The 14,765-nt window shown below is 44.3% G+C and overlaps 1 protein-coding gene across 1 annotated transcript; it reads right to left on the bottom strand.

Moving 5' to 3' along the window:
- Positions 1 to 339: 339 nt before the first annotated feature.
- On the bottom strand, positions 340 to 12,208 carry BMP2 (bone morphogenetic protein 2). Its single transcript, XM_070801157.1, has 3 exons — positions 11,067 to 12,208; positions 9,553 to 9,902; positions 340 to 2,037 (listed from the first exon to the last, which is right to left on the bottom strand). Exons 2-3 carry the CDS (start codon positions 9,893 to 9,895, stop codon positions 1,193 to 1,195), a joined length of 1,188 nt encoding a protein of 395 aa, XP_070657258.1. The 5' UTR covers positions 9,896 to 9,902; positions 11,067 to 12,208; the 3' UTR covers positions 340 to 1,192.
- Between the last annotated feature and the right edge of the window lie 2,557 nt (positions 12,209 to 14,765).

Genomic DNA, 14,765 nt, shown 5'->3' with positions numbered 1-14,765 from the left:
GGAAACTCTGTGAACACTGTACACATGCACCGTTTTCTCTTGCAGGTTGGTCTTTATAGAATGAAATGAAAGAACTTTGATATTTATTATCTGAAATAGGTTTAACATTTGGAGAAATGTGTTTAAACACATAACCTTAGAAAGAAAAACAAGCTGATGGAACAGAGAACTGGGGTAGGCAGAAAACAATTTTGCTGTGTGGGGGGCAAAGTTAGAAAATTGAGTCCTTCTGAGCATAAAGAGCTCCCAGGTGAGGTAAAAGTGAAATACAAATTGATTTCCAACTCTTCACGAGGGCCACTAGATATCAATTTTAAATATACATGATCACGATATCAATAATGAAGAAATCTTATATTTTATTTAATACTTTGGCCAGTCCAGCTCCTTTGAAGGGGTCACTAGTTTAGGAAAGAACAACAAACCATCATTCACCTTCCTGTAGGTTCATCGTTTTCCTAATTATTTATATTGGTCTTGCTTTACTCTTTCTGCAAATTAAGGGTTAGGGGAAGGGTTTCTATATTAAATCAGTAATGTCTGGTTCTTATCCAAATATTCCACCTAATAAGGATGTAAATTCTCACGGACTGGACAACCACTCTGCAACATTCCTGAGAACTGAATAATATAATAATCTTGAAAGTCAGCAGAGTGGATTATCCACTTTTTTTTTTTTCCTGGACTTGAACTTGTGACCTTAACAGTAGCGCTGCAAAAAAAAGCAAATGTGCTAAGCACTTTGCCAGAGTAACCTTCCATGTAGACTTTTCATCTTAAATACACACAACTGAAAAACAACTACAATTTTTGGAAAATTATGTACAAACCCAATACTTCCTTTGATTACATATAAATACAAATTAGCTATTTTTCCTAAAAAGTGGTTATAATAGTAAATAAATACAAAATAAATCTGACCATTATACTTCATGTGCTGGGGCTGAACCCATATAAAATGTACAACTAAATACATTTTAAAATCTTTAAGGAATAATTCTCTGATTAAAATATTTGTTTTCCCAACTTCTTTTCGTAGATATAAATATATTTTCAAAATAGCTGTGTTTTTCTTTTTCTCCATTCCATTCCATAAATAAAGTCTTCATTGGGAAATATTAAAGTGTCAACTTGATTTTTTTGCTGTTTTTCTAATATATATATATATATATTTATATTTTATTTTGCTGTGCTAACGACACCCACAACCCTCGACAACCATGTCCTGATAGTTCTTTAATACCACCTTCTCATTCTCATCAAGGTACAGCATGGAGATGGCGCTGAGCTCTGTTGGGACACAGCATGCCTTGGGAATCTTAGAGTTAACTGAGTTGACCAGAGTTTGGACAATGGCATGATTCGTGGAGTTAAGGTGATCGGCCAGGGGAAAAGGGCACTCCCCATGGCAGTAAAAGGCATGATACCCCGGCGGTGCAACGATCCAGTCATTCCACCCCACATCACTGAAGTCCACATATAAAGGGTGTCTCTTACAGCTGGACTTGAGGCGTTTCCGCTGTTTGTGTTTTGCTTGCCGCTTTTCTCTTCTGTGGAGAGGGTGTCCTTTCCCATCGTGGCCAAAAGTGACAAGCAAGGGCCTTATCTGTGACCAGCTGTGCTCATCTTGGTGCAAAGACCTGCTAATCCGCACATGCCTCTTGGAGGCCCCATGGCTGTCCTCTGGGTGGGCTACCTCCACCACGAACCCATGGTTGGTGAGCCCCTGGGCGGTCCACCTCATCACGGCGGGGGTGACATCGAAGCTCTCCCACCTACTGGCATTCTGAGTCACCAACCTGGTGTCCAAAAGTCTCGTCACAGGGAACTTGGAGTTAGCTGTGGCAGGTTTTATAATTTCATAAATATTAATTCGGTGATGGAAACTGCTATTGTTTTCCAAAGCTTCGGGCATATGTTTCCGAAAGACCTGAAGTTCTGCTGAGGTGATAAACTCCTCAGTGGGGATAGAAGTTAAATTAAAGAAGAATCGCCGGGTTGTTTTCCCACTCATTTCCGGCAGTTCTTCCAAAGATTCTAATTTGATATGAAAAAGTGGAAAAAAAGAAAAAGTGTTCAGTAAGGCAAGTAAGACAGTCTGATTGTATATAAGGATTTATAAACATCACTTCAGGGTTTGATTCAACCCATGTAACGTCTGCAACCAGAAAATTACAATTTCCCCTTTAGATAAAGAAACTATCCTCCCTTTTCCATACATTTATGTCAATACACTAAGAAACAAAATTTCACAATTCATTGTCATTTTTTTTTAATCTAATATGTGAATACTGCTTCCAGGTGGCTATAATAATGGGGGGAATGGTGAAGCATTTCTTTGGAATTCACAGACTTTAGGGCAAAAAAAAAAGTCAGCACTGTAGTTAGTAGAGGCCTAATGAGTGAGGATTTGAGGAAATTATTGCATTTCTTAAAAAGAAAAAGGCTTTAATGTCAATCCCTTAAGCGGTATTCTAAAACATTACTCTGCAATTTAGATGATTTACAAATCTCGATATACAGATTTCAGTTTCCTAATTAAAGACTCTGAAACTCAACATCAACGATGACATTTTGCAAAGTACACCCTACTATTTTACTCAAAAGTCCAGAAACAAAGGCATTTACAAGGGATCTGCTTCTTTGGAAACCTAAGGGTGGAACTAGGACACTGTAGTAATTAAGGCTGGACAATTTCAAGAGAAGTTAACTTCCCAACTTTGTTCTCTAACCTCCTTATGACCTCAAAAATAAAAATCTCATTTCAGACGTTTTTGGGGAAAAAATGATTCTCTTCTATTTATAATTCCTTTATCTTAAAACAAAACAAACAAACAAACAAACCAACTATTTATATACACACACCCAATAATAGGCTACAGGATACAGACAAACCCCCTGCTAAATTTATGAAAATTTACAGAAATGCCATTATGATATTCATGATGTAAGAGATAATCTAAATACAGAATAATCATTTTGTATCTATTATCATTATCTTAAAATAGTCATTTAAGTGGGCTACATGTAGAAAATTCTTCCTGATTTAAAATTCTAGAATTTCAATTTTAAGTACTGCTTTTTGAACAAACAATATAACATAGCACCTTGAATGTTTAGTCTGCAATTCATAAAAAGTACACATTATTATTAAATTAATAGTGAATAGCACTGGAATTTTGAGATATTTGGGTTTACTTTCTTCTAGCTTTACCACATCCTGTCATTTCACTGTCAACAAATTTTACCTGCTTCATTCAGGATCCAACCTGAGTGCCAGCAAAATCAATTTAGCCACAGTTCCATGTCATCACCATAAGAGGAAATCATTTTTCATTGATTTTATAGTTGTATTTCTCCTAAACCAAATAGCTATTCATTGTTCACAAAATCTAGGTATCTTAGCAAAGGATAATCAGATCATTCCCTCAAAGGTTCTACCTTACAAACCTTCATCATCAAAGCAACAGTCATTACTGCAAGCTAAGGTCAACAGGGGTGGTTTACAGTAAATTATGGAGGAATGCTTTAATGGTATGCTTGGGAACTTTAACCTTCATGCAAATCACCTAGGACACCTTAACTCTTCAAATGCAGATTCTGATTCAACTGGTGAGTCTGGGGTGGGGCCTGAGATTCAGTATTTCCAGCAGCTCGAAGGTAAGGGAATGCTGGAAGCTGGGGAACTGCTCTTTGAGCCTAAAGGTTTTAAAGAATGCTTTTCATGTTCAAGTATAAACTTCCAGAAACAAAGTGCCTTTTTTGTTAAATAATATAAAGATGAACAGAAGAACCATTAGTGTTGGCCAAGGAGTAAGAGTTGAAGCCATGGATGAGTAGATCTAAAGCTCCTCTCCTTAGACATGGACTAACCCACACCTGTAGGGCTATCTTTGGGAGAGCTCTAAACTCTGCTGCCTGGCTAATGGTACTTCAGACCAGGCACTATTTTAAAATAACCCTCCCACCAATCAACCAGAGCCCTCCTCCAATATCAAGGATTGTGTTTACCTCCTGCAATTCAGGAGCCCTCTGATGTTTCCACTTTTGGCAGAGAAGCTACCAGAGAAAACAAGAGTGATATAAAAATCAGCAGCGTCCTCCAGACACAATGACCCAAAGCCAGACCCGGCCCCAAGCAACTGACTTCGCTGATCTCAGAACACAGGAGTTTCTTGCTCTTCTTAAAGAGGGGAAGGAAAGGCACATTATCTGGGGCCTTTGTGGAACAGCTGTATTGACAAACAAGCCCAGAAAAATATCACACACAGCCAGGAAGAAGATGAACAATCTCTCAGGTAAGCATGAGAAACAAGTAAATGAAGCAAGGAGGATGGGTATAAAAGAGGCATTAAATAGAACAATAATGAATGTATGCTCAGTCATATCCAACTCTTTGCATCCCCATGAACTGTAGTCCACCAGGCTCCTCTGTCCATGGGATTCCCCAGATAAGAATACTGGAGTGGATCGCCATTTCCTCCTCCAGGGGACCTTGCTGACCAAGGGATCCAACTGGTGTCTCCTGCATTGGCAGGCAGATTCTTTACCTTGAGCCACCTGGGAAGCCCAAATAGAACAATAACCCTCCAAAAGACCAATGTATTACTGAATTATATAAAACTCCCACAATTCAACTAGATTTAACCTATTAAAAGGCAATATCAGGAGCTCCAAAATCTCATTGGAGGTATTAATAAGTGGCAAAAGAAGACTCACTTAGCAAAGGAAAAAACTTGACACTATTAAATATTAACTAGTAATGTGAAGATCTTTCTCCAATATTGCAGCTTCATCTCAGTCAACCTAATCCCTACCGGACCACTATCCCTTCTTAATTCAAAGACCTCTACAAGACTCCTAACTGCAGACTCTGGTCACAGAGATATGTCAGAAGATCACAGGAATTCCCAAACCCAGGAAAACTGACCAAAGTTACGGTACCCTCTCCTTTGATCTGCAAGGGAACATGAATTTTTTCTAGAAGGTAGAAAAAAATCTGAACTTTTTGAAATGAAATAAAGTTACAAATCATCACATCAAGCCTGGGGATTCTGAAAATAACGGAGCACTTACCTAAGTAGGTATTGTACATTTCTCTGAGGTATATGTAAATAATCTTTATTGAATAAGCTGCACTTGCCAAGGGATCTGAGGATTCCAGAGTATTTTAGATGTGGGTCCCTGAACTTTTAAATTCTTAATCAAATAAATGGAGCTATGGGTGCAAAAATGTGGGAAAGTAAGGGAAAATATGGTAAAAATGACATTCAACCTCTCTCCTAAAAGCCAAGTTCTAACTTAATCATCTACACTGTCAGTTATTCATCTATATCAAAATAATCCAAAGATAAGACTGAATTCCCACAGCTAGCCTAAGCTCATTTTGACTTCCTCTTCCCTAGACCAGGGGAGAATATGAATTACCAGGGTAATATGAATTACCTTATGACAGATCAATTAGAGAGAAACTGTTACTAGCTCCATTTTGTAAATGAAGTAAGTGGAGCTCAGAGAGGTTATGTGACTTTCCTAAGGTCACAGTGCATAGCTATGCAGTTGAGCCTACGGTAGGCCCCAGGTTTCTGGCCACTAGATGGCACCATCTAACATGGGGGAGGAGTCAAAAACTCAAGCAAAAGTCAAAACCAACAGAGGCAGATTTATATGTAATACAAATAAATCTGCAGGGTGAGCTCTGTCCCAGTTAAAGGAATAGAAATGATGGAGGAAGCAGACAGAACTAAATAAGCAGAAAAGTAAGGTGGCAGGCACTGGGACATGCAGATCTTGTTTGGAACCACTGATACTCATTCTGTGGCTGTCTTTTTCTTTCACAGTATGATGAGTTTTAGCAAAAAATGAGTTGTCATTACGTTTTGAGAATTTTGCAACAATCTTTGAATAAAAAATGTTCGTTTAGAAAACAACAATGAAAACCTGCAAATGTTCTAGCTAGTCAGTAAGGTTAGAAATTATTGCCCTGAAATAAAATGAAAGTAGTGGAGATTAAAAAATAATCATGTCCAAAATATAAAATAATGATTAGAGAATGTATATATATATACATAAAGAGAGAGAGAATTAATGCATCAAGGAGAAAAAAAAAGATTAAATACAAAAGGTTCAAGTGAATCCTTTAAAAATTAAAGACAACAAAGGAGATGGCAGCTAAAAGAGAGAACATGGTCACATTCACTAACTCTGATTTGGCCTCTGCACACCCTTAACTCCCAACACCTGTGGAATGACCCAGGGTCCTCTTATTATAAGTTGCCTACCTGGTGAAAGATACAAAAGGTCAAGTCTTTAAAAAAAAGACAAAATAGCTCAATGAGGAGGGATCAACAGGGAACAGAGACGAACCACTAAAAAAGAAGCAGCATGTAAAACATTAGTTCAAGAACTCTCTGGGCACCAAAGAGAGAAGAGAGAAGTCGCTCAGTCATGTCTGACTCTTTGCGACCCCATGGACTGTAGCCTACCAGGCTCCTCAGTCCATGGAATTTTCCAGGCAAGAATACTGGAGTGGATTGCCATTGTCTTCTCCAGGGGCACCAAAGGCTCCATCTATGAGCATTTCCCAACAGAATGCCTGTTCCACATAAAGGAGGCCTTTCCTATTCACGCTGAAATACCTGGGGACACCTGGGAAGCATCCCCAGATGAACACTGGTTTGGTGGGTATATGTGTGCAAATCCTTTGGTTGTACTGGGAATTTGTGTTCATACTGGGAATCAGTGTTCAATTGGGAATCCAAGTGTTGTACTGGAAATCAGTGTTCCTTCACAGGGCAGTAGTTGTTTCCTGAACTTTCCTTTTAATTGGGTATTTTCATGAAAATTACATTTGTAGAAAATAGGTTAATCTTTAAGTCAAAGCTTTAGTCATAGAGGCAAATAATTCAAGTTATTTCAGGCAAAAAGAGAACTGTGTCCTTCAGAGTCTGGAGAGCAAGCATGTGGTCCTTCCATATTCCAATCTGACAGGAAATAATACAGATTTTTTTGCAGGGCCAATGAAGTCAACCAGTTTCAATGTGCTTTTAACTATAAGCAAAGCAAAGAACATTTTCCAGTTAAAAGAAATGATTTTTTAATCCTCAGTGGCAGTTCTGAAAGGCGTATGGGGCTGAAGTACTTTTTAACAACTTTGAAAAAAGAAAATGTTTTGCAGTACTTGGGCTCTCCCAAGTAAAAGCCACTGTAGAAAGTACTAAAGAAAGTTTAATAGAAATGACAACTGATCATTTCTGTGTCTAAGCACCTACAATGTGGATCCATTATCTTCTCACATGGGTTGAAAGAATGCCACCATGATATTTCTTGTCTTGTATTTCACCAAATCACCCAGATCCTGCCCACAAATAAAACCAACAGGTAATTCTTGTAATCGGATCCTTTGGTCCTTTAATAAATAAACACCTATGAAGATTCTAGGAACCAAATTCTGCTCTTAAACCCTAAGCCTTAATCACATGATTTACTAAAAGACTTTTTTGTGTCACGCATGACAAAAACCCAATTCTGGGTTATACAAAAATGAACTGGTCTTCAAAAGAAGGGCCATTTGTAGCATACTGATTATATGCTAGTCATAACAAGAAAAGAAATGGGTTTGTTAAAATTTGGGGCAAACATTACATAGCTTTTTTCTATCATCTAATTGCATTAAAATCTGAAGTTATTACAAATTGATTTTAAGCAAGCTGGTAACTTTTGTACTATTTGGCACATAACACTTAACATGTTTAAAGACATAAATTCTGACTTATAAGCTCAAGTATGCTATTTAAGTTAAAATAACGCACTATATTAAGTTTGCCTGTTTAGATTTGGTCAAGGCACTTCAAGAGGAAAGAGAAATATGGAGACTTCACTGATGGGATTGTCATGCAACTGAGTATTTTTAGGTGTCAAATGTTTTAAATGATCTATCTTCCTTTTAAGTTCCAAGAGACACACAGTACCTTCTTGGCCTTAAAAATAAAGAATGATTTCCTTGCTATATCTCCAGGAGAGGTAGCCAAAATAGCAATTTGTATTACTTTTCTATCCAGAAAAACAAATCTAATCAGCATCAGTTGGGAATGATGAGCTGGATCTAAAATCACTCCAAGGTGGTGATAATAGAATGTACATGAACAAAAACATTTCTACATGACAACAGACAACTTGTACTTTCAGTAGATGAAACTTGAAGGAGTAATATGAGATCTTTCTTCCTTCCAAAACTAATTTCTGCTAGCAGAGAGCACCTCCCTTAGAAACGTGCTGAAAAATGAACTGATTATCAATTCAATGTCCCCTTCATTAGGTATAGCTGCCTTGATGAAGTAATGTAACCTGCCTTTACAACCCCTTCCCACTATCAACTGCTGTTCTCACAGTGTAAGTCTTCCACACTGGGAGAAAACGCCTGGCTGTGACACTACTGATTTGCTTATATCAGAGCACAGATTTCCACTTGAAACCGACCACCTCGGCAGGGCAAGGTAAGAAAAAGGGAACTATATACTAGTTCTCCAATATTCCACAAGTGGCTGCTCTGTGATATACAACTTTGGATCCTCCTCTAGAACTTGAAGCAACCTGGGCTCTGTTTAGAATGTGTTAAGCCAAAGGAGCATTTAAAAGTGTAAAAAAAGAATTGCAGTGGAACTTATTTTTGAGTAATTGCCCTAAGAACTTTGGTACAACAGGTCTCAAAAGTTGCTCTAAGACATTTCAAATCCACTAAATGCCTTTCTGATGAAACAAGCAGAAATACCCTACCTTAGAAAAACCACATCCAGTATCATAAAAGAAAAAAAAAAAAATCACATTTCAATGCACTAAAAGGAAAACAAGCAGCTAGCTGCTGGAAAAGCTTTCATCTGAAGGCTAGCCTTGTCTCTGTTAGGAAGTTCTTCTCAGATTTAAGCAGAAGACAAGAAAGTCATTGTGGAAACAGTAAGATTGATTGGGGAATTGATCTCCCACGAGGATTAGATAGGGATTTGAAATCTTCCAAACCAGGCCCAGATCTACTGTACATTAGAAAGACTTTGGGGCCCTGGGCTTTGATTTTTCAATACTATCTCTGAAAATTCTGCCCTTGGCGCTGTCATGCCTGAAACCCTGGCTTAAGCAAGAGAAGCAGATTTATAGAGCAAAGGCTTCCAAACAGACGTGAAGAGATACCAATCTGCCCCCCTCCTTCTCATTCTTCTCCTAAGGAATTCTTACACGTTTCGCAGTCTAGGGGCATGCCTTTTGCCCTCATCTTCCCCATCATTTGATTTCTCTCCAGTTCCTGGAGGAGGAGTCGCTCTTCTGGCTCCAAGCCAGGAAAAGAGTGCCGATTTACCGAAAGGGAATCCCTGGCTCTGCCGCCACACAGGCAGTGCGTGAAAGCCAGGTTCGGAAAGGTTCTTACAAACAGGGAAATGTCTGCAGCGCCCGGGCCAAGCTGCCCTGCCAGGGATGCCTGCAGTCTGCCCACGGCGGGGCGCTTTGCCGGACGACTCCCCGCCCCCGTCTCCGCCCCCAAGCTTCGGCCCCGCGCCTCACCTTCGTGATGGAAGCTGCGCACGGTGTTGGCGAGGCTGGCTGCCCTCTCCAGCCGGTGGTCCGGGGCAGGCGCACCGGGTTGGCCCGAGTGCTGGCGGTACAAGTCCAGCATGTAGGGGGGCACCACGGCGTCCCTGCTGGGGGTGGGTCTCTGCTTCAGGCCGAACATGCTGAGCAGCCGCAACTCGAACTCGCTCAGGACGTCGTCCGAAGGCTGGGATGAGGAGCGGCCAGCAGACGCAGCGAACTTCCTCCGGCCCAGCTCGGGAATGAGGCCGGCCGCGCCGCCCAGGAGGACCTGGGGAAGCAGCAACGCTAGAAGACAGCGGGTCCCGGCCACCATGGTCGACCTGCGGACAGGGCCGATATTAGTCACGGAGTTTCCCGCCCAGCCCTCACCCCTTCCGCCCCCGCGGGCTCCCGCTCCGTCCATTTGCCTCCTCCTCCAGGGTGCCCACCTGGCTGACAACACTCGCGGGGATACTTAAGAGGAGCTGAAGCTCAAACGCTTGGGAGAATGGAAGAACACCTAGTTCCTGAGCCAGATGGCTATTTCCCGCTCCCATCCCATTCTCAACCCGTCAAGATTTGCCCCCCACCGCACCCCACGCTGCGTCAGTGACTGTCACTTTTTTTTTTTTTTTTTTCCTGTGACACGCTGACAGCTGTATAGGGAACCTGGGAAAACCATCGCTTAGTCTCACATTCCTCCGTCCCCTAACCTAACCCAAACACACAGCGCTCACTTGCGTATAAACACGCACAAATGGTGCATATGACTTCCTTACAGGCACGGTATAGAACTTCCTGATACACACAGGGTCTGTAACTTCCAGAGCCAGTAAACTCAAGGACACAACTTCCGAAATCACTCGCAACCTGTGACCCGAACCTAACCTCAGAAATGTCAGGACAGGCCACTCCATCCCCCCTCCCCCCGCCCCCTCCTATGCAGTAAATATACACAAGTATCTTCCTATTAGGTAGATGACTGATATCTGTTAATTCACGTGTCAGTTCAAGGTAGCACGAAATAACTGCCCCCCTTGCATTCCTGGTTAAAAAAAAAAACAAAAAAAAAAAAAACAGGGAGAACCCCAACGTATAATATTTTCCTAAATGGGACCCGGCTCTGAGTAGAGAGAGCAGTTCTCCGGGAGAAACTTGAAGTTAAAACGGCAGGACGTACAGGTTGGCAGCTAACGGGTGAAATCCACGGGCCACCCTCTAGAAGGGACTTCTTTAACTTTAAAAAAAAAAAAAAAAAATCATCCAAGTGTTAACAGCCCTAATAAAATCCCGAAGAGGGAGAGGGAGGAGGGGCGGAAGAGTGCGAGCCAGGAGGGCCAAGCCTAAGGTCGCCAGGGGCGGTAGGATGTGGGTGTCCCCTCAGCGGCTCTGCTGCACGTGGACCTGTTCTGTTTACGTCCCGCCAGGCCTGGCCCCGGGAGGGGCTCAGCTGCTGCGGCCGCCGGAGACCCGCGCCCACCCCCAGCCCCGGCCCACGTTGTCACCTTTAGGAGACCGCAGACCGTCTAAGAAGCACGCGGGGACACGTCCATTGAAAGAGCCTCCACATGGAAAAAGCTCTGGCTGAAGGACCTGGAGCGGGGACCCGGTTCCCTTCCTTCGCCTCTTCCTTCTCCCGGGTGCCGGCCAGGCAGTCCCTCCTAGCACGCAGGGAGCGGCGTCTCGGGTCGGGCCCGGCGGAGAAGTGGTAGAGGCGGCGGGGTTCGCAGGCAGTGAGGCTGGTCCGCTGGGGCAGAGGCACCGGGGCGAAGTGGAGAGCGCAAGTTATTCTCCCTGCAAGTTCAAGAAGTCTCCAGCCAAGTGCTGACACACAACAACAGCGGGCAGGGGGAGGAGTGCAGAGCAGGGAAGGGAAGGGAGAAAGGAAAAGCTGGTGCTGTCGTCGTCCTTAGGAACCAGCGCCCGCGGGACGCGTGGCCCCGCGCTGGGCCGGCTCCGGGACTCTGGGGGCGAGGGTTGGGCGCTCGGCGCTAACTCCGCCGCGGCCCATGGCTCGGGCCAGCCATCCTGGGCGACGCCGGGTCCGGGGAAGGGCGCAGCGGCGATCTCCGTGCCAGGCGAGTTGCCCCCCCGCATCACTCTGCCTTCCTCCAGAGCACCCCCATTAGCGCTAGCCAGTTGAAACCACCGCGGCTCCGGCGCTCCGGCGTCCTCGGGCACATTCTCCGGCGAGTCGAGCCGAGTATCGGGCCGCTGAGGCGGGTGGCCGCACTCTCCCCTCGGTCTCTTCGCCCCCAGGCCAAGCCACTGTACCCTTTGTGGCCAGCCTGGGGTCCGATCACACTTCGGTCGGCGCGTTCCAGGTCCCCGAGCTCCGGTGGGAGGTGATCGGCATCGCGGCTCTCGGGCTCAGCGCGCCGGTCTTCGGCTCCGGCGCGGCCCGGTCAGCCGAGGCCACGGCGCAGCGGCGCGCACTGCCGGGCGCTCTAACCCGCGCGGGGTCTGCGGGCTCGGGTGCCTCTGAGTCCCCAGTAATCCGCGAGGCGCTCGCCCCGAGGTAGTTCGGTGGGCGGCGGAGCCTGCGGCGGCTGATGTCTGGCGGCAGCTGCCAATCCCGGGTAGGGTGTGGGAAGCAGAGCGGCGGGCGCAGCGCGAGCCGGGCGCAGCGCGGCGCGGCGGGGCGAGGACTCTGGCGGCGACGGCGGCGGTGGCGGCGCCGTGGCGCGGCGCTCGCGGCTTTTAAAGGGGACGCCGCCTGCCGTCTCCCTCCCGGCCCAGGCCGAACACCCTCCCCCTCGGTGGCGCGGCTCGCCGGGGATCCCCGAGCGGGCGGGAGCAGTGTGCAGGGGTGTGGACGGCTAGCCGGGCAGCCGGGGCAGCCGCGGCAGCCGCGGTGGGGTGGGGCCGAGGGCGGGGACCCGCGGCCGCCGGGGGGGCGCTCGTGCCTCCAGCCCATGCCCTCAAAGGGGAGATCCGTCGGAGCGCCTGGCCCTGGCTGGGACTCCCAGGACGAAATCCCGACGAATGCCAGGTCGGGCCTTATTTCCCCTCCTGGCCCGTTATTTAGCTTTCAGTTTGAAGATACTCCGGAATAGACGATTAAAGAACTCAACCAAGTTACAAAGCGTCTTGGCATAGGCGTGGGGTACACTGTTCTGTGTTTACCCGAGGTGAGAGGAGAATTAAAAGAAAACTAGAGATTGGATTTGCGTGTAACTTAAACTTTAACATTGATAGACATATGTATTTACATATGTAAATTTATTTATGTAAATGCGTTCTTTTATTCCAATAAATATATGTGTAATACACAAATATACACGTGTGTGTCTATAAATATATCAGTATACGAAAAATTTGTGCTACCAAAGCACACGTTTCTATAACTATGTGTGAAATGGATTTCCTTCTACTATACGTGACATGCGCAACATGGAGTGTGTGTGCGTGTGTGTCTGTGTGTGTGTGTATGAAGAGAGGATGAGAGGGATTTTCTTTCTTTTTATGGTAGAAATCACTTCATGCCTTGTATTTATCTCGCCTAGCTCAGGGGCAGGCCCTTAGCAACTGCAGAGGAAGGTGAAATAATGGCACAGTGTGAGCCGAGGGGACAGAACAGCTCTGGTCTGAGACCTTAGAACCTTCTGCCCCACCCACTTCCACCAGATCCCAGCGGCAGGTCTGTGACATGTGGTCAAGTGACTTGTTTTCCTCAGCTGAGACAGTCCCCAAATCTGCTGTACCACAAGTCCCAAGGCCAAGGCTTTCTGTCCTTTCCAGTATCCCAGGATCGCCCATGCACAGCTCAACCAGTTTACCCAAATAATCCCGGAAGCCAAAAGCAGAAAAGTTTTGGAAAAGGCCAGATGGACAAAATCAAGCTCGCCTGCACAGAACCTTCAGCCTGTAGAACAGAAAAAGTCTGAAGCAAGAGCTCATAGCAATCTATTATCCATGTGTATTATTTTTTCAGTTGGGAAGCTAAAATAATTGTAGGTTCCGCTCACGTAAATCGGATTAGCAACCCACAGAGGGGGAATTAGGCCCTAGCTGTTTCTGAAAGTATAAAGGTCAAATAAGGTATTTCTGAGGAAGCCTGCCTACCAGGAAAATAAATGGAGGGGGGTACAAAATATTCAGGAACATGGTACTTTTTTTCCCCCCTGAAAATGAAACTCTATGGAAGCTGATTGCCACTCTTAATCATTGGACACCAAACAAGTTGGCAAGAGAACGTATTCTATTCACAGGCACTTTAAGTCACAAATGTTTATTGTGCTTTTGAAACTATTTCCTTCCCTATCAAGTTTGAGGAGTTAACAATTGTTTCTGTCATCAGTGAGATTTAAAAAACAAAACAAAACTTATATGAAACCTAAATCAGTGTGTAGCTCCTAAAGAGGAGGAGAAAGTTGACAGCTATTGAACATGCCTCAAGTGAGGATGAAAAATAAATCTCTGGTGTTGACATCAAGGATGTCTCACAGCTGCAGCCCTTCATAACTTGGGAGCTTTGTCAGTTTGTGAAATAATCTTTGATCGTCAAGAATCACAGGGAAAATTGGCACTTCTGGATACTCTATCCCATTCAGTGTTGCCCATCACAGAATCTCTTATATGTGTGATACCTGATTACATGGGGCTGCCTTTCCCAAGCACAGCTTCCTAAGTGTTGGCCCTGTTTCCCCTAAGAGCCAGGCTCTCTGGTTGTTTTTTAGAGATGGCTGCCCTCTTGTGGTGAAAATGGGTTTGAACACTTGGGAGAAAGAAGCCAATAAATAAGTAAATACGTAAGTGAACATTAATAAATAATCTCCAGAGACTGATTTGGGGTGCAAAATTCAGAATGATCATACCTACCCATTTTCCAGGCAACAGGAATAGTTTAAAACAGTAAATCTAAATGGAGGCAACTTCTTTTTAAACTTTGTAAACAGTCACCTTCCCACCTGCAACTCAAAACGCAGGATTACTAGTTTGAGCTGACAGTATCTGTTTCCCTTGAAAATATCGCTTGCCACTAGCTATGGCCAATGCTACCTTTTCCAAAGGTTCATTACAAATTTTTCAGCCCATAAAGTGAGATTCTTTCTTTCTAAGTGTATTAAATTTAGTTTATCTGCCAGATGTGGGGTGTGGTGAGAGCCAGGTGGGGGTTCTTTTTGGGCAAGATGATGGTAGTTGCAAAGTCAACTTCCTCAAAGGGGACACGGAAGTTACGTGAAAAAGTAAAGCCTATCAGG

The sequence above is a fragment of the Bos indicus genome, chromosome 13 (genome assembly GCF_029378745.1).
Source record: "Bos indicus isolate NIAB-ARS_2022 breed Sahiwal x Tharparkar chromosome 13, NIAB-ARS_B.indTharparkar_mat_pri_1.0, whole genome shotgun sequence".
In the NCBI taxonomy this organism is placed as follows: domain Eukaryota; kingdom Metazoa; phylum Chordata; class Mammalia; order Artiodactyla; family Bovidae; genus Bos; species Bos indicus.
The sequence above is the reverse complement of the archived record's forward strand: the minus strand, read 5'-3'. Positions and strand labels throughout refer to the sequence as shown.

Bases quoted from the DNA above. Each gene is read 5' to 3' on its own strand.
- BMP2 (XM_070801157.1), bottom strand. From the start codon at position 9,895: ATGGTGGCCGGGACCCGCTGTCTTCTAGCGTTGCTGCTTCCCCAGGTC. The intron at 2,038-9,552 runs GTGAGGCGCGGG...ATATCAAATTAG, and splicing joins GCGCAGCTTCCATCACGAAG to AATCTTTGGAAGAACTGCCG.